The sequence below is a fragment of the Pocillopora verrucosa genome, chromosome 3, assembly GCF_036669915.1.
Source record: "Pocillopora verrucosa isolate sample1 chromosome 3, ASM3666991v2, whole genome shotgun sequence".
Classification (NCBI taxonomy): Eukaryota; Metazoa; Cnidaria; class Anthozoa; order Scleractinia; family Pocilloporidae; genus Pocillopora; species Pocillopora verrucosa.
The window spans coordinates 25,845,036-25,862,190 of NC_089314.1; the positions used below are offsets into that span (position 1 = coordinate 25,845,036).

The 17,155-nt window shown below is 39.9% G+C and overlaps 5 protein-coding genes and 1 pseudogene across 5 annotated transcripts; 2 read left to right on the forward strand and 4 right to left on the reverse strand.

Annotated features, from left to right (window-relative positions):
• Positions 1-1,611: 1,611 nt before the first annotated feature.
• Positions 1,612-4,186, forward strand: LOC131770596 (uncharacterized). Its single transcript, XM_059086316.2, has 2 exons — positions 1,612-2,858; positions 3,175-4,186. The coding sequence occupies exons 1-2, from the start codon at positions 2,622-2,624 to the stop codon at positions 3,424-3,426; spliced, it is 489 nt and encodes a 162-aa protein (XP_058942299.2). The 5' UTR covers positions 1,612-2,621; the 3' UTR covers positions 3,427-4,186.
• Positions 4,073-5,215, reverse strand: LOC131770594 (uncharacterized; annotated as a pseudogene).
• Positions 5,216-6,689: 1,474 nt separating this feature from the next.
• Positions 6,690-8,168, reverse strand: LOC136279681 (uncharacterized). Its single transcript, XM_066163617.1, has one exon. The coding sequence runs from the start codon at positions 8,166-8,168 to the stop codon at positions 6,690-6,692; it is 1,479 nt and encodes a 492-aa protein (XP_066019714.1).
• On the forward strand, positions 8,146-9,688 carry LOC131799106 (uncharacterized). Its single transcript, XM_059116774.2, has one exon. It carries the CDS (start codon positions 8,189-8,191, stop codon positions 9,686-9,688), a length of 1,500 nt encoding a protein of 499 aa, XP_058972757.2. The 5' UTR covers positions 8,146-8,188.
• A 121-nt stretch (positions 9,689-9,809) lies between these two features.
• Positions 9,810-12,370, reverse strand: LOC131799109 (uncharacterized). The gene is made up of 2 exons (XM_059116776.2): positions 12,162-12,370; positions 9,810-11,958 (listed from the first exon to the last, which is right to left on the reverse strand). The coding sequence occupies exons 1-2, from the start codon at positions 12,368-12,370 to the stop codon at positions 10,335-10,337; spliced, it is 1,833 nt and encodes a 610-aa protein (XP_058972759.1). The 3' UTR covers positions 9,810-10,334.
• A 42-nt stretch (positions 12,371-12,412) lies between these two features.
• On the reverse strand, positions 12,413-16,510 carry LOC131783990 (uncharacterized). The gene has a single exon (XM_059100770.2). The coding sequence runs from the start codon at positions 16,508-16,510 to the stop codon at positions 12,413-12,415; it is 4,098 nt and encodes a 1,365-aa protein (XP_058956753.2).
• Between the last annotated feature and the right edge of the window lie 645 nt (positions 16,511-17,155).

Below are 17,155 nucleotides of genomic sequence, written 5' to 3' on the forward strand. Positions count from 1 at the left end.
ATCTGAAGAATTTTTGTCTCTCACTTCTTCTTGGTTATCTTTAAAGTGCAGATAACGCATTATCTGCAAAAACCTGTCTCTGGACACTATGGATGGGAAGAATGTAGTTTGGATAGTTGATGTTCTTCTTCATTAAAGATGTAGAGTTGGTTTTTGCACAATTCCCATGTTGAGAATCATAGCCACCCAAGCCTTGAACTCATCAACTGTTACTGGATACCACACTGACTTACCATCAGGGCCCCTTTTCTGCTGAGCGTACAAATTGGTCTGCTCCACTATCAGATTCCAATCGGCTTCGATAAAATATAATAGAGAATAGTCCACGGCCTATCCTGAAGCTGAATCGTCAGTCCAACAGGTTGATCAAAAACAACATCATCTCCAATATTTATGTCCCTTGACCACTCGTTCTCTTCTTGATTGGCTTCACAGGGCCTGGGAATGTGGGCATTTTCAACCATATTCAATTTCAACCATATTTTGGCGAGATAATGCGTCACTATCACTTGCACGAGCCGCCATATTTAATTAAACTTGCAAACCGTCACGATCTCCGGGAAAAAACTCTATTTAGACCGTAAAAGCAAGTAAAATCAACCAAGTTTTCAATTCTGATTCAAAATTTTTGTAATAGCCGCCATTTTGGAAATTGCTTTAGCTGTAGCCTTACTCTGCCGGGAAGATATGAGCAAAATAAGAGGGCTGGTATTCATCGACACACATATGCGTCACTAGGTAGCAAAGGGTTAAGTGTCATTTGACTGAAGGAACTAAAATCAACACTGACACATACATGTAGTATCACGCCTACCATCAGTGAAGTAGGCTTTTTAATTCCTTAGTTTTTTCTTTCTGTTGATTTCGAAGGGTGACACTCATACTGGAGTCACTGCTCTTAGAAAGTGAGGGATCATTCTCTTTGCGTCTCCTCTCTTGCTTATGCTTGCGGATGCTTGTTGCTAAGGGGGTAGTACCTGTGTGAGTGATGGCTGGGAGGAATGTGTTTGTGATAGTATGGCTCAGCCTACAGCTATTTACTTTGCATCCTGTTCCCCGTTCCTGTTCAAGTATGAAGTCTGAATCATTAATTATCATCACAACAGTGGAATCAAAAGAATCTTTTGACTCCCCACTCACTGAGAAAAAATGAAAGAGAATTGATTCTGGAATGATTTAATATGCATATTACCACAATCTGAATCAAAGAAAGATAAAAATCAAACCAATCTGAAATATATCAGAACAAGGAAAATTTGAGCTACAACATGTACATCAATCAAAATTTAGATCTATTTAATTTCCACGTAGAACTTTTTCATTACGAAAAATAATACTGTAATCTATGGTAGTTGTCGCGGAATCAAGAGGACTGTATACTTCTTTGTTTTCTAAACGCGTTTATTTTCTTCCATCACTCCTGACAATCTGAACATACTAACACTCTAACGATCTAAAACCAATCTGCCCTTACAATTCAGTGCTACTTCGTTTTACAGTTCTAGTTGCGAAATAAAGTAATTTTCCCACAATCACGAGTTCAGTAAATTCCCAATCCCAAAGTACTCTAATATACCCTATTTTAGTTACAATTTCACAATTACACGTTTCTTTCCCTTATTTAGTTCACTGTACGCATGCAAATCAGTGTTGAACTTTGTTTACAACGTTGTGAAATATCATGTCACGAAATCTTCCTATTCGCGTTACGATCAGTCTAGTATTTCGTTACTGAGTGACAATTTATAACATTAATCATTAATTATGAAGAAATCGTTCTCGACAGTAGTAACTAAAATCTTCATACCTCTTCGTAAGTTGGCAAACTGATATCACTTTCATCTCTGTAGTACGATTTCAAAAACAAAGCATCCGTAGTAGCTGTTATTTTGCAGAGGTATAAGATAATTCGGTCGGAAGCCTTCCCTAATTCCTCCTTGTGTCGTTGTGGTGTAAATGGTTCCGTTCCCCCGGAAGGCACTTCACTTTGGTTCTATTAGGATATAGCAACGTAAAAGCTACTGACACCATATAAGCTTCAGTCTCTGTTAAACTTTGCCATCTTTTCGGCTCCTCTCCTGAAAAGTTCCTCTGCACCAATTGAAGGAAAGACTTTAAGCGGAAACGACGACCCTCCGATCGCTTTCAACCCTCCATTTATTGTTAAGTGAACAAACCACCGTTTTAGGTAAAGTTTTTGAGTTTATTTTTCTCAAGTGCTAAATCGCTGTTTACAAAGATACCAGCTCTGTCGATGTGTTTTTAGCTGAAACTGGCCTTTCTCTTATATTGTTCTTAAATTTACAATCTATCCCACTTAAAATAACACGTTTGTGTAGTCCAGCTGTTTAGATACATTTTCAAATCAACTCTAGGTTGGAATTCTGTTTGTAAAGACTGTCGAAGAAATCCCAGAAATAATGTAACATATTCCTTCTCAGATACTCTGATTCATGGATTACCATTCATGGACAACTTTCTAACCCTGCTGAGAAATTATTCTCATGCAACATGAAGAGAAATGCACTTAAGTATGACTTGTGTAGTCCATGTTTTTGAAGTATATTATATCTGCAGACCTCAGGTTTCCCAGCTAAATATATGGAAATGACTTTGAAAGCATGAATAACTTCGATTTAAATAAAGTTTGGGTTGAATTGAAAACGAGTCACCCTTATCTTGTCGAGATTATGAACGCAGTGTCTGGCAAGGAGAAGTCCGCCGCAGAAACAAAGCGCGAGCTTCAAGTAAAGTACAGTTTTCTGTACTCGATCCTCATGAACGAGAGATGGCACGAACTCAACCTGGTGAAACGTTTGAATTCAGTTCTCATCATTGAAGGTGGATGTACCAAAAAGGTAATTCCCAGCTAATGATACATGTATAACATTGCATTGTTGTCCTTAATCAATTGCCATAGTCACAGTGCAGTATTTATTATTCACCAGTGTAATCATGCATTGAATACAATCTGCTTTTTATCCTCTTTTTAAATAAGCTCTGCAGAAATTTTATTATCGTGAGGTAGTTTTTGTCAATTAGGTTGTGATTGTGATTCTAATTGAAAGATTCATCCAGAAAAATATTGTAAGTGATATTCATGATGAAGTTGTGAAATAGGAGGTTACTGCATGTGCATGTGTAGTTAATTTCTGCTTCCCTTGTAATCCCTAGCTTCAAGAACGACTGAACAAACTTGGCGTGTGCCTGTCATCTGGGAGAAGGGACACCCTGCTAAAGCTCTTATGGGGTCACTTTTCAGACAAAGTGGTGAAGAAAATAAAGAGAGGTAGTGTGTTCCGAGGTACTGGTGACAATTGGGACTTGAAAATTTTGAAAGGACACATGAGAAAGGAAATTCAGAATGAGGATCTGCATTTATTTGCCAGTAACTTGATTGAGAACCAAATTAACTTCAACCACTAGCCTAATGACAACCCTAAAGGAAACATTAAAGATTTCCCTCGATACAATTTTTTCCTTAAATGTACCTGAATGGAAACGATATGCAGAATGTGCCAAAATTATTTTTAGTAGAATTGTTCTTGAGTCTTGCAAGTATCTTGGTAAAATGTGGAATTATTTCAGCTTTTACAATGTGACAGAAGGTCCTGTTTCTAATGAAAATATGTGGGGTACTTATCAGCAGACTTATACAATTGTCATTGGTGGCTGGTTGGTTAGAACAGTGTGATTATTTCCAATGATCTATTGCAAAATGTCAGTAGATTTCCAACAACAGTAATACTTGATTCAGAGATCCATGTGAAGTTTGTGTACTAGCAAACTTTAAAAGGTAGATAATCTTATGAGTATCATGGTAACGATGGAGATAATTGATATCAGTAGTGATTTTTGGTTTGTGAATTAAGATATATTTACAGTTGCTCACAGGATTTACAATTTAAGTTGATGTTCTCATCATAATATTGTGCTCAGACAAAAAAAAACAAAGGTAAACAAACTGATCAGTATCATAATAACAATAGAGATAATCAATATCAATACTGATTTTGGTATGAATCAAGATACATTGTAGTAGTTTCCAATATTTATAATAAATATTGATGTTCTAATCATCATCAGAGTTCATTACGGTTCTACACAGAGTAGTGTGCACGCATATAAGCGACAAGATCTGAGAGGAGCAGATTTTATCCCCGATATCAAAGGTCCTCAATAGGTCTGTTTCTGATTCAATATACTCCACTCCCTCCATAACTTTTGCAACCAGATCGTTATCTACAGAAATGTTATATAGCATGGAACTCTCTGATGCTGCTTGGGACTCTTGGGCAGAAATTGCACTCCTGATTAATCTTTCAAGGATGACACTGTTATTGTTGGGCAACATGAGATAGATCCTCTTCAGTTATTTTGAACTTTCCATCGCATATACAACAACAGTTATCTTATTGAACACTGGAGAATCCAAAGTAATCCAGAAGAAGTTTCCTCTGACAGGTTTCTTGTGATTTGCAATAAGTTTTCATTGATTCTTCTACATGTTTCATATTATTTCCGATATCGTAATTATTGTAGTAAAGTGTAGCATACGATGAAAGTCCTGTGCGACCAGCACGACCAATTTTTTGTATGTATGCTTCAAGGCTACTTGGTGGTGTTATGTGAATAATGTTGACCACATAAGGAGCATGAACCCCCATGCCAAGTGCTGATGTTGCAAAGAGCACCCTCATCCTCGGATTTTCATTCTTTATTCCTGATAGTATATCTTTCTTCATGCGACTTGTCTGGGGGGCATGAAATTGAGCAAACAGTCTTGCAGGGGGTTCTGAAGTTTCTCCAACATACTGCTTGTCTCCCAATATTCTCTTTCAAATGATCCATAAGCATATCCACAGTTTTTCAGTTTTAGGTAGACAATTGTCATTGGGTAGTTTTCTCTCTGAATTGTTAGTTCATGGGCAGTGGGTCCAAGGATTCGATCATAACCTTCATTCCCATGGTGATTACTCAGGCGCACTTTCTTATTCAGGTATATGTTTACCCGGTTGGGGTTTTGCACAACAATTTTACACTAATTTTTTAAACGTAGCCTTTGCTTCAAATCCCTCAATAAATGAGGTGGTGCTGTTGCCGTTAGAGCCATTGTGGGTACATTGGGAAAAAAGGCCTTCGACACTGATAGATCTATGAAGTCCTTTCTAAATTCTTCACCCCTAAAAAAAGAAAAGTACACCTTGTAATACATATTTCCAACATTTTCTTTTGAGTAAACATGTTTCTGTAGAAGTATCTTTGTATTTCATAATTGCTCTCTCTTATGGATGGATATTTTTATTAAAAACTAATAAGTATACTGTGTACATATTGGATTTTATCTTGAATTTATCTTCTAGCACATGTCATTATATCCTCATTTACAATTTATTTTAGGTTTGGGGGTCAACTTAATATAGAGCTTAAGTTCTTCCCTGTTGGCACCCTCGTTGTATTCCTTTTTTATGCAAATGCTAATGACGTTCTTCAACTACAGTGCAACGACTTCAACCGGGGCCACCCAAGGTTATTTAACCAATCAGAAGCTGATTCGTTAACAAAGAACTTCGACTTTGTGGTTTTAAAAGCCAATCAGATTTGTTCCTAAATTTAACTTGGCGGTGGGAACAGACGCGACAGATCCTAAAGTACAAGTATCCTGAAGCGACCGCGATCAAACTTCGGGATTTACGGACCGGTCAAAATTTATAAACAATTAGAAAACAAGAAATGGCCTTTATTCCAACCAACAAACCTCAGAAAAATACGGAAGCCGAAAAATGTAAATCTAAAGGGAAATCCGCAACGAATATATCCGACTTTACATCTGTTTGTAGAACTTCGCTACTATGCGGTAAATACGGCTGGTAAAATTGTCGGTCAAACCTTTCCCAGCGATCAAACATTCTCCCGCCTAAAGTTTCAGTTAAACATACATTTAAATGCAACAACTTGAATTGTGTATTCACATGTAAACTGTAAACTCAACATTTCAACATAACATAATGCAGTATAAATGATGCGGTCTTCCATTTACACTAGTGAAAGAATGTCATCATTAGCTCGCTTGTAACGCTCGATAATATAGGGCAATTCCCACTCTGAATCTTCGTTCAATGGAATTTTGTTGGCTAATGCTTTTTTAAGGACGAGTAATGTTACCCGTGCCCCAAGAACCACATTGAGAATCATTGAAACAAATAACGCTTCAAGAAAATGTATTTCTCGTTTTCTTCACAAACTACAACAACAACTATTTTCAACTATCCCTGATGTAAGTGACTACTATTATAAACACGAAGTAATCGTAATCGTTTTCGTATAAATTCTGATTTATTCCACTCTGATATCGTACAGAAAGAACCCCTCGAGTTAAATCACACGCCCCTAATATACACTAAATTTGATATCCTACAAAAACCAGTAAATCAAGTTGTTGTCATGTGCTCTCTTTGTACAAACAAAACGAAAAGCGTGACGACTTTGATTACATAACAAATACGCGTGACTGTTTATGACGCTCCCCCTAGTTGATCACCTTAGTGTGAGTCAACTATATTCGCTTTGAAAAATAAACTAAGACTATATTTGTTATCGCAAAGTTCGTTGTTTCTAAATGTTCGCGTTATTTACAAGTGTGAGGAAATAAATCTAAATACGGCAACGTTTAAGGTTCTCAGGTCAGTTCAAGAGTTCACCTCAAGAGGAACAACGTGTTGAATGGGTCGTCGCAAGCGCTGGATTGAACTACCATTGGTACTCGTAACTCTAACTGAAACTGCTCGCACCTTTCCATCTCGGCCCGGGTGCAATTCTTCTACTTTCGCAAGCTTCCAGAAGCTTCGACGAACGCTGTCATTTTTGAGAATAACAATGTCTCCAACCTTGACCCCTGTATCGCCATTGTCTCCCCTTAGCCGTACGTTCTTGATAGCATGTTCTCTTAAGCTGGTTAAATATTCATTTCTCCATTGACGAGTGAATTGTCCCAACAGATGTCTATGATGTTTAAGTCGCTTCGTCAGAGAATCGTAGGTGCTAGTGATTTCGAAATGTTGACTGTTCGGAGTTGTAGTAACTCTTCGACCATAAATCAGATCCGATGGCGTTAAGGGATACGAGATCGATTCCTCGTCGTCATACACATAAGTCAGCGGCCTTGCGTTGATCAGCCCTTCTATTTCCGTTAACAGAGTACTTAGCTCCTCGTGGGTGAGGGTAGATTTTCCGATGGTTTTTTGGATAGGAGACTTTACGCTGCGAACGAGCCTTTCCCAGTAGCCTCCCCACCACGGCGCCTTTTCCACAATGAAATTCCAACTGATTTGATTGTTGGTTAAATATCGCCAAACTTCCGGTGACCGTACTAATTTGCGAATATCCTTGCTTGATGATTTGAAAGTTTTTGCATTGTCCGATTGAAGATTAGCCGGGAGTCCTCTTCTACTGGTGAATCTTCTGAAAGCAAGCAGGAAATCTTGGACACCGAGTCCACGAGTCAACTCTAAGTGCACTGCACGGGTTGAAGCGCATGTAAATAAACACACGTAAACTTTGACACATTCAGCGTTGTTGACGTTTTCCTTTACGTAAAATGGCCCAGCGAAGTCGATTCCAACATTAGTAAAAGGTGGATCGTCTGAGACTCGGTTGGTTGGAAGATCAGCGAACGGTGGAGGTTTGCATGGTGCTGCATCGAATCGTCGGCAGACAACGCAGTGTCGAATGACTTTCTTGACTGTCTCGCGACCGCGTAGAATCCAGAAACGTTCTCGTAAGTTCGTAAGCGTGTCCCTTATCCCAGAATGCTTGACTAAATCGTGAATATTCCTAATAGTGAGATTGGTGAAAGCGTGTTTGGCAGGCAAAAGTATCGGGGTTCTGGCAGAAGACGCTAGGGAAGCATTTGCGATCCGTCCTTTGCATCTGATAATTCCATCGTCGTCGAGAAACAGTCCCAACTGCGGAACACGTATAGGTGGCGTTGATTTCGAATCCTTTCGAGTCAGAAAAGAAAGTTCATCGGTAAAAGACGATGCTTGAACCGAGTGTATCCACAGATTCTCGGCGTCCTTCAATTCCCCATGTTCTAAACGAGTCAGGGATTGGGTTCGAGTTGGGACCGCAAAGCATCTATGGATTGATTGAAGGGACAGACGAGTCATATTTACAAAGTAATTCTGAAATGCCTCACTATAATTGTTGCGTTCCTGGCTGTACAAACAGCTTTAGGAACGCTTCACATCTGCATTTCTACAGATTACCGAAAGATGAGTTTACCAGAAAGCAATACAAAGTCATTTTGAAGAATGATTCGCTAAAATTGGACTCCACAAATACTCGAATTTGCTCAGACCATTTCGAAGGTGGCGAGAAACTCAGTCGAGCTCATCTGCCGACTATATTTCCTTGGAAAAAGGCAGAAAGCACTAGACGACAGCTAAAAAGAGTCATCAGCTTCGAAGAAAATCTGGCAATTCAGGAAGCAAAAAAGAAGAAGAGGGAGGAAAAGAAAGACATGGCACAAGCATCAGTGACAGTCGAACATGAGAACAATCGTGAGACACAAACATCTCTCACAGGATTGGAAATCGAAACAATGTTAAAGGAGTTGCAAAAGCTTAAAAAGGACATCAGTGAATTGACAAATGAAAAGAATCAGCTGCTGGAGAAAAATGCCAAGTTGAGTGAAGAAAATGCAAACCTACTCGAGGCAAACTTAAAACTCGAGCAAGAAACAAAAAGACTAAGACACTCTCTTGAAAACTTTCGTTTCGATATTGAGAAATATAAAGACAATGCTGAAGACATTGCCTTTTATACTGGTTTACCAGACTATAATGCACTGCTGATATGTTTCGACATGGTTAAAGATGCAGCAGAGCATATTGAATATGAACATGAACGAACGCACCCAGGAATTCAGTGTGGCAGACCTCGATGTTTAACCAAGTTCCAAGAGTTTACTTTGACACTAGTGAGATTAAGGCTTGGATTGCTGGAAAAGGACCTTGCTCATCGGTTTAGTGTCTCAAGACCCCTTGTATCCAAAGTTTCAAGGGCCTGGACGAGATTTCTGAGGGGACAGTTTGAGCCACTTATTACTATTCCACCCAGGGAAGTTCTCAAACTCTACATGCCTGACATTTTCAAATCCTTCTATCCAGACTGTGTCATTATTGTGGACTGTACAGAGTTTGAGATGGAGAAACCTTCAGCACTTAATTCTCAATCTGCTTGCTACTCGTCATACAAGTCTAGAACGACGATGAAAGCCTTGCTTGGTATAACACCCAGTGGTGCTTTATGTTTTGTCAGTGAGCTATTTCCTGGTTCAACTTCTGACAAGGAAATAACAGCTCAAAGTGGACTGTTGGACAAGTTACAACCTTATGATCAAGTTATGGCAGACAAAGGGTTCAACTGCACTGATGAGCTTGCTTCTGTGGGAGCAGAACTGATTAGACCAGCATTTTTGGTTAAAGATACACAATTCTCAAAAGAAGAAACCAACCACAACAAGATTGTTGCCAGTTTGAGAGTACATGTTGAGCGATTGATGGAGAGAATAAAGAATTGGCACATCTTTGACCACCGAATTCCAATTACTCTTGCCCCCATAGCATCTGATATGTTATTTGTAGTGGCTGGACTTTCTAATTTTTACCTTCCTTTGATTAATTAAAATTTATGTGAATATAAAGCAACATTTTAATACTTAACAATGGTATGGATTTATGTTTTATTGCCTTGCATTAAAATAGCATTGATAAACTAGTGTTTGATAATGTATTATTATATTGCCATCATACCACTGGACTGTAACCAGACTGGTTATAAGTCATTACAATAATCCAAGCACACTACACATGTAGTTAGTAAATATTTTACTCAGTCAAATATGAACATAACTGTGTACAATGTATAAAAATACTGAGTTAATGTGTATAGACAAAACAGATCGCTGTTTCTTTCAAGACAAAGTTTATCTAATCTTAGCTATAGCAAATACCTATAGGGTGGTTTTTAAAAAACCTGTGAAACAATTAATACTATTTACTTTCTAATAGTGCCAGTATTAAACAATAGAAACAAAAGCATTTAAGCAGAAAAGCACTAAACATGTACAAAACTTAGTACGTGTTTCACAGGCTTTTGAAAACCATTCTACCTTCACAAATATATTGTTTACACTCTGATAGTACTAAAAAGTGTGCAACATAATTTGGGCAAACCACTAATTCCCATTAAATTTTGATTTGCCTATTTCATTGTATAGTTTTCTTAAATTACACACTTTTACTGAAATGAACACATTGATTTTGACTGTTTTAAACTGAACGAGCATTCAATTTAGGAATTCCATACTTGACTCTAGGATACACAAGTTCTGGAACAATCCAGTCATTAAAAAAGGATTCTAGCTTGGGCAAAATAGACTTCCAGCGGTCTATTGAAAAATGTACTCTTTCACAAAACAGTGAATCACAGCCTGAACCCTTTACAACAAAATCTGTCCACTTTCTTCCAGTAACAAACATTTGCTGATGGACTTGGTAGAAGTATTTGTGTTTGTCATTTAATCTCAATGCATTACTGTTCTTTTTGCAAATGCTCTTGCGTAACAATGCCTTTTCTAGTGTTTCATCCTTTGATGTCTGGACATACTTAACTTCTATAAGTCCCTCTGAATCAGAGGCTGATGGATCATGTACAAGGCCATCGGGGCTAGCACCAAGGTAACCATGTTCTTTTGAAACAAAAAACCCACATTTTGAGACTGTTATGCCTTCATCTCCTTGACTTTGCTTGAGAAGCTTGTAATCATTGATAATCTGGTCTTCCATTTTCAGTCCTTCCTCCATTGACTTACTTTGATAGGCCTTGTTGTAACCAAGTATATCTTTAATTATCTTAGTAGGGGACGTACTTTCTCTCTGTACAGCTACACGGTAACATTTTGTGGCAGTAATCCTTGGTTGTCTGTGGCGATGCCATAATTCAGTGTTTGATTGACCTCTAGTTTGTTCCTCAATATCTTGCCTTTGTAAATCATCAACCATAAGATTTCTCTTTGCTTTTTCAAACTTTTCTTTTAGCTCTTTTGCTGACACGGGATGACATTTGACTGGTGAAAGCAGAGAATCCTTTACATCCTGAAGTTTCTTTACTTCCTGAGGCAGTATATGTGTCCAAGCTACAGTGTTTCCTGATACCCTCTGGTACTCCTTCATCATTTCAAAAAACCTTGACTTGTTTTCATCGCGACAAGCATTTTGGTTTGCATTTACTGGAGAGTGATGAAGCTTACGTATCTTCTTCTCTTTCGTGTAGTCGTGCTTCACAAAAGTCATCTCATTTATGGGCTGTATTGCACCTTTTCTCTTTCGTGGCACATTCCACTTGCATGGTTTGGAGGTGCATGACTCATCAGACTCATCCAGTTTTTCCCTTACTTTACAATAGTTTTCTAAAGCAAAAAGTGTTGATGCAACATGGTTACATCTCCCATCTATGCCAGCAGGGCATTTGCAGTGGGCTCTTAGCATCTTTCCAAGTGAACTAATAACTAAGTAGCATGTATAAACTTTGTCCTTTTTCATAGATGGGAGGACTTGGCTTTTGATGTAGTGCTTGCCATTTTGTTGTAGGTGGCCTATGTACAGGACATGACCAGATTTAAAAAAGTTGAATCCTTTAACAAGTGGCTTAGCAGTGGAGAGCTGCTTTTTACATTCTACACCTTCGATCATAAATCTCCACACAGTTCCAAATGATATTTTTGGTAGTGCCTTTATATCTGGTTGGAATCCTTCTTTTGGGAATGAATCCTTTACTTCAGGCTCTTGATTCTCAAGTACGCCAAGTTGAGCTTTTTTCCGTAACAAATTGACGCCGCCATCCGGATCACGCAAGTATTTAACATCAAATCCATGCTTGATGTAGTCGTGTACTCTATAAGTCAAAATTAGAGCACTCATAAGTACGAGAGGACTTTATTAAATTCGAAAATTTCGATTATATTAAATTTTTACTCTTAGGAAATTTTAATAATAATTCTGAAAAGGCATATAATTACAAATAAAGTTGTTATAAATAAAAATAACTTATTGCGTGTAAAGGTTCTTAGTTTAAAAGTTGCCAGCTTCGATACGAACCTCGACACTAAAGCTTTCTTTGTTCCCGTCGTTTTTGCACCTCTGCAAAGCAGCCACCTCTTCAACTGGACAACGCTACATTTTTCAACAGAATCCCTTGGAAGTTTTGCCCCAGGAATATCTTCCTGAGTTAGTTTAACAGTTAGTTTGGCTTTGCTCTCGCTTTCAGCCATATTGATTTGGAAAATCTGTCCCTTCAAACAATCCATAGATGCTTTGCGGTCCCAATTCGGACCCAATCCCCAACTCGTTTAGAACATGGGGAATTCGGTGGTTGTTAAATCTTCCATTTCTTCTTTCCGGTTTTCAAGTGTTCGGTTTTTGAGCTTGTTGATGAACTTGATCACAAACGCGGTTACTCGAATTAATTTCGTCCTGTCGCTGAACCGTCCAATGTCGATTATCTGGTCAACTTTCGGGTTGAATTTGTCGCAGGCAGTGGTAATAAGGGAATGTGTTACATCTGGTACGTTCTTGACGGCTTCCTGTAAAATTTGTTCTTCGTTCACTTGTTCCGATGGAGAAGTTTCGGGCCATTCATTCTCGGATTGATACAAAAAACTCGGACCATTCCACCACGTATTGCTGGCAGAAAGTTCTTTCGCTGATAGTCCACGCGATGGTAGAGCGGCAGGATTTAATTCTCCTGGACAGTGCCTCCATAAATCTTTGGGAGTTAGACGTCGAATTTCTTCTACTCTTTGACCGATGTACTGCTTCCATACTCTTTCATTTTTGATCCAGCATAGAGCAGTTGTAGAATCACTCCAGAGAACGGTTGTGTATTCAGCTCCAATCGACTTTAACTTGTTAACAAGTCGGGCCAAAATTAATGCTCCTAGTAATTCCAATCGAGGAATTGTCTGTGCCTTGATAGGAGCGACTCTCGATTTTGAAGCGACCAATTTAACTTCGATTCGACCATCACTGTACGTGTTTCGAATATAAACCACCGCGGCGTAGGCGCGTTCTGAAGCATCACTGAAGCCATGTATCTGAGAGGTTACAGGTTGTCGCGAAAAATAGCATCGAGGAATACGATAGCCGCCAATGAACTTCAGATCTTGGAGAAACGATTTCCATCGGTGAAGCAAAGTTCCTTGTAATTCTTCGTCCCAGTTTGTTTTGTTGATACAAAGTTCTTGAAACAAGATCTTCATCTCTATTGTTAGAGGCGTCAAAAATCCCATGGGGTCGAAGATCTTGGCCGTAACCTTGAGAACAGATCGCTTGGTGAGGGGAAGTGCTTGTGCAAATGGGCACAGATCGGAGAAATTGAAGAAAATTTCGTCTGTGAGAGTGTTCCAGTTCATTCCTAGAATTTTAACTACTGCATCTTCGTTGTCAGAAGTCGTTGAGTCACAACCAACACTCGATTTCGCGAATGATTCGTCATCTTCTTTGTTGACATTAGTGACCTCCTGTTGTGTGTTTGCTGATCCTGGTGAACTTTCAAGTTTCGTAATTTGCATTTGTAGTTTTCGCGAGTTCGATCGCCATTTTCTGAGATTGAATCCTCCACTGGACATAACCTTCTTGCATCTCTTGTAAACAGAGAGACCTCTTTCTTCGTCTGACTCCCCCGTTAACAGGTCGTCCACGTACAGAGATTGTTCCAATAATTCAGCGATTTCGGGGTCACTTTGTTTGTGTAGTTGTAAGTGATGTAGAATTGTCGCTCCCAAAATAGCAGGCGAGGGGCGTAACCCAAACACGAGCCGTGTGAACCTGTATTGTACAATTTCAGGCTTAACGCAATCTGGGTTTCTTAACCATAAGAATCGAAGAAAGTCTCGATGATCCTCTTGGATTCCCACCATAAGGAAGGCCTTTTCAATGTCAGCTGCGATACCGACAGGATTCTTCCGAAAGCGCGCTAGCATATTGAAAACATGTGGGATGTGATTTGGCCCAGTTTCAAGGCAATCGTTGAGTGACTTCTCTTGGTTACCAGATTTTGCTGACCCATCGTACACAATTCGTACCTTCGTAGTCTCACGATCCTTTCTTACTACTGCATGATGAGGCAAATAATGATGTCGCGCAGCAATTTTCTCTTTATTCGGTACTTGCTCGATTATCCCCTTTGATAACCGGTCTTGAATGATGTTGTCGTATTCGGCTAATAACTCTGGGTCTTTGCGCAGCTTGTGATGTAAGGATCTTAATCGCGATTCGCACAACAGATAGTTGTTGGAGGATAGCGGCAAACAATTTTCTTTCCACGGTAAATTGACTTCGTATCGGTCTTCGCTCCATGCAACGTCGATTTTGAAAGATTCCTTCGTTTCCTGTTGAGTCAGATCCTTAATGCCAATTGCCTCAGTCTCCCAAAAGTTCTTCAGAGTGTTCGTGAGAACGTCGTCTTCGTTTCGGGCAAATAGGTCGTCATGGCCTTCGATTATTAAATTTGAATGCGTAACATAACTCCGATCGAGTGTTCCTTTAACTGGTCCAGACAGCAGCCACCCGAGTTTGCTATTTACAGCAATGGGATCTTCGTCCCCTCGTCTTGTCTCCCCCGTTACAAAATGCCAGTAATAATCGCAGCCGATCAGAATATCAATCGAACCTTCGGCGTCAAACGGTTCATCCGCTAGCTCCAATCCATCCAAATGCGGGTAGTTTACAGAGACCTTGCCAGGTAAAGGCGAACAAATAACCGGAAATGTCAGAGCAGAAATTTTAATGGCATCTTCGCATCCAGACCTTCGTACTTGTAATTTCACAACATCGCAATTCTGCTTCTTGTACTTTGCTTCTCCAAATGTGTTCAAGTTGAGTCGTTCAGTTTGAAGTGATTTCAGATGAAGTGTTGCTCGTAAATTCTCAGTGATGTAAGAGCGCTGACTTCCACTGTCGAAAAGTAATCTCACCACGGTCGATCTAGTCCCATCTTCGTTTGTCGCTACAGCCTTAGCTGTTTGAAGTAACACTCTGCAATTCGGTTTTGAACTCTCGCGATTTGTCGTAGTTGCTGTTGTGATGCCAGTATTCTCTCTTTCGTTGATCGTCTGGTCCCTAGGTCTTTCTTGTGTAGATCGGTCGGAATTGAGGGGACGTTCTGTATTCTGCGCGTTGTTGTTGTTGTTGTTGAAGGAGTTCGCGTTTCGTGGACAAATCGATTGATGGTGTCTCTTGTCGCATCTTCTGCAAGTTTTCTGGCATTGATCCTGTTGATGTCCCTTTTGAAGGCACATGAAACATCTTTTGTCCCGAGCAAGGATGGTTCTGCGAGCGTTTAATTCGGTGACCGTTTCGCACGAAGCTGAGAAATGTTTCCCAGAACAGTAAACACAAGTCGGCGCAAACTGTTGGGTTTGTGAATCAGCAAGATAGGCACCAGAAGTACCGGGTGGAATAGTGGGTGGCAAAACCTTCGATTTATCAGGAACAAAATGTGGAGGAGGCTGTCGTTTTGATTCTAAAGGTGGGACGGTTTTAACTCTTTCGCTCATTTCTCTCGCTTCGATTTCGCGTTGTAATAGGTCGAGCAGCGGTTCGATTTCCCAGACATCTTGACTAGTGTTGCGAGCGACGTGAATTCGTATATCGGGAGGAAGTTTCGACATAATTACCGGAATGAGAAGACTTCCATATTGTGCAGATTTGATGCCCAGGGCTTCTAAGCCTCTTACGTTTACGCTGATTTTGTCATACAAATAACGGAGTTGAGAAGGCCTTTCTGAAGAACATACGGAGATTTTCAAAAGTTCGTCCATGTGGGAAGCGATGATTTGTTGTGGTTTTCCGAATCGTTTCATCAAAATGTCCACAGCCGCTTGGTAGTTGTCTTCGGTAATCGGTAACCCTGCAATGGCGCGTGACGCTGCTCCCTCGAGTTGAGCTACTAGATAATTGAACTTTGCGATTTTCGATAAATTCGGGTTCGAATGGACGGCACTTTCGAATGTATCCCAGAACGGCTTGAACTGAGTCACTTCGCCTCTAAATTTCGGTAGGGTGAGCTTTGGTAGTTTAGATGTCGCTGCATTTGTTGTAGGAGGTGTACCACTATGTTGGGAAGTTTGATTCGGCGAAGGAGGAGCTGAAGAAGCTGGAGGAGATCCCGTTGTTTGTATGGCTTGAGTCGAAGGAGGCGTCGATAGTGAACCGGTCGGAATAGAAGGGTTGTTTTCTGTAAATTGTGCCGCGGATCCACCGGTTGTCGTGTAAGTTGTACTCGTATTTGAGAGCGTTGTCGTGAGGGAAATATTCGCAAGAGCGTCCATTACTCGCATTTTCAATGTTTCGGCTTCGTCAATTTCCTTTTCGATTTCCTCCACTTTACAGACGGGTACGATTTTTTCGTCTAGATCTGAGACCAGTTTCGATTTTTCCTTTAACATTTCTTCGATTCTCGTTAACTTGTTTTTTGTTTTGATATCCAATTCGGAGGTCGCATTTTCCAAGATTGTATCGGCTTCGCCGATGAGCTTCGTTAAGGCCTATTTACACGGCACGATTTTGTCGCATGCGACAAGCTTACGACAGGCCTACGACATGACTTAAGAGTCGTAAGCGAGTTGTAGGTTTGATTTACACGAAACAATTCGTGTCGTAGGCCTGTCGTAAGCTTGTCGCATGCGACAAAGTCGTACCGTGTAAATAGGCCCTTATGACTCCTCTGTTGGCCCCGCGAGTTGCTCTTAGTCGTGGTAGATCTCCTTCTGACATCTTTTCTTCAGGTCGTGATTTCAAGCCCCACGTTGGGCGCCATATTATAAACACGAAGTAATCGTAATCGTTTTCGTATAAATTCTGATTTATTCCACTCTGATATCGTACAGAAAGAACCCCTCGAGTTAAATCACACGCCCTTAATATACACTAAATTTGATATCCTACAAAAACCAGTAAATCAAGTTGTTGTCATGTGCTCTCTTTGTACAAACAAAACGAAAAGCGTGACGACTTTGATTACATAACAAATACGCGTGACTGTTTATGACAACTACGTCACAAGCCACGTGTTTCCGTTACAATTATCGCTT

Excerpts from the sequence above, each read along its gene's own strand:
- LOC131799106 (XM_059116774.2), top strand. The coding sequence starts at position 8,189 with ATGCCTCACTATAATTGTTGCGTTCCTGGCTGTACAAACAGCTTTAGG.
- LOC131783990 (XM_059100770.2), bottom strand. The coding sequence starts at position 16,510 with ATGTTAAAGGAAAAATCGAAACTGGTCTCAGATCTAGACGAAAAAATC.
- LOC136279681 (XM_066163617.1), bottom strand. The coding sequence starts at position 8,168 with ATGACTCGTCTGTCCCTTCAATCAATCCATAGATGCTTTGCGGTCCCA.
- LOC131799109 (XM_059116776.2), bottom strand. The coding sequence starts at position 12,370 with ATGGATTGTTTGAAGGGACAGATTTTCCAAATCAATATGGCTGAAAGC. Across the intron at positions 11,959-12,161 it reads AAGAAAGCTTTAGTGTCGAG|AGTACACGACTACATCAAGC; the intron begins GTTCGTATCGAA and ends TTTGACTTATAG.
- LOC131770596 (XM_059086316.2), top strand. The coding sequence starts at position 2,622 with ATGAATAACTTCGATTTAAATAAAGTTTGGGTTGAATTGAAAACGAGT. Across the intron at positions 2,859-3,174 it reads AAGGTGGATGTACCAAAAAG|CTTCAAGAACGACTGAACAA; the intron begins GTAATTCCCAGC and ends TGTAATCCCTAG.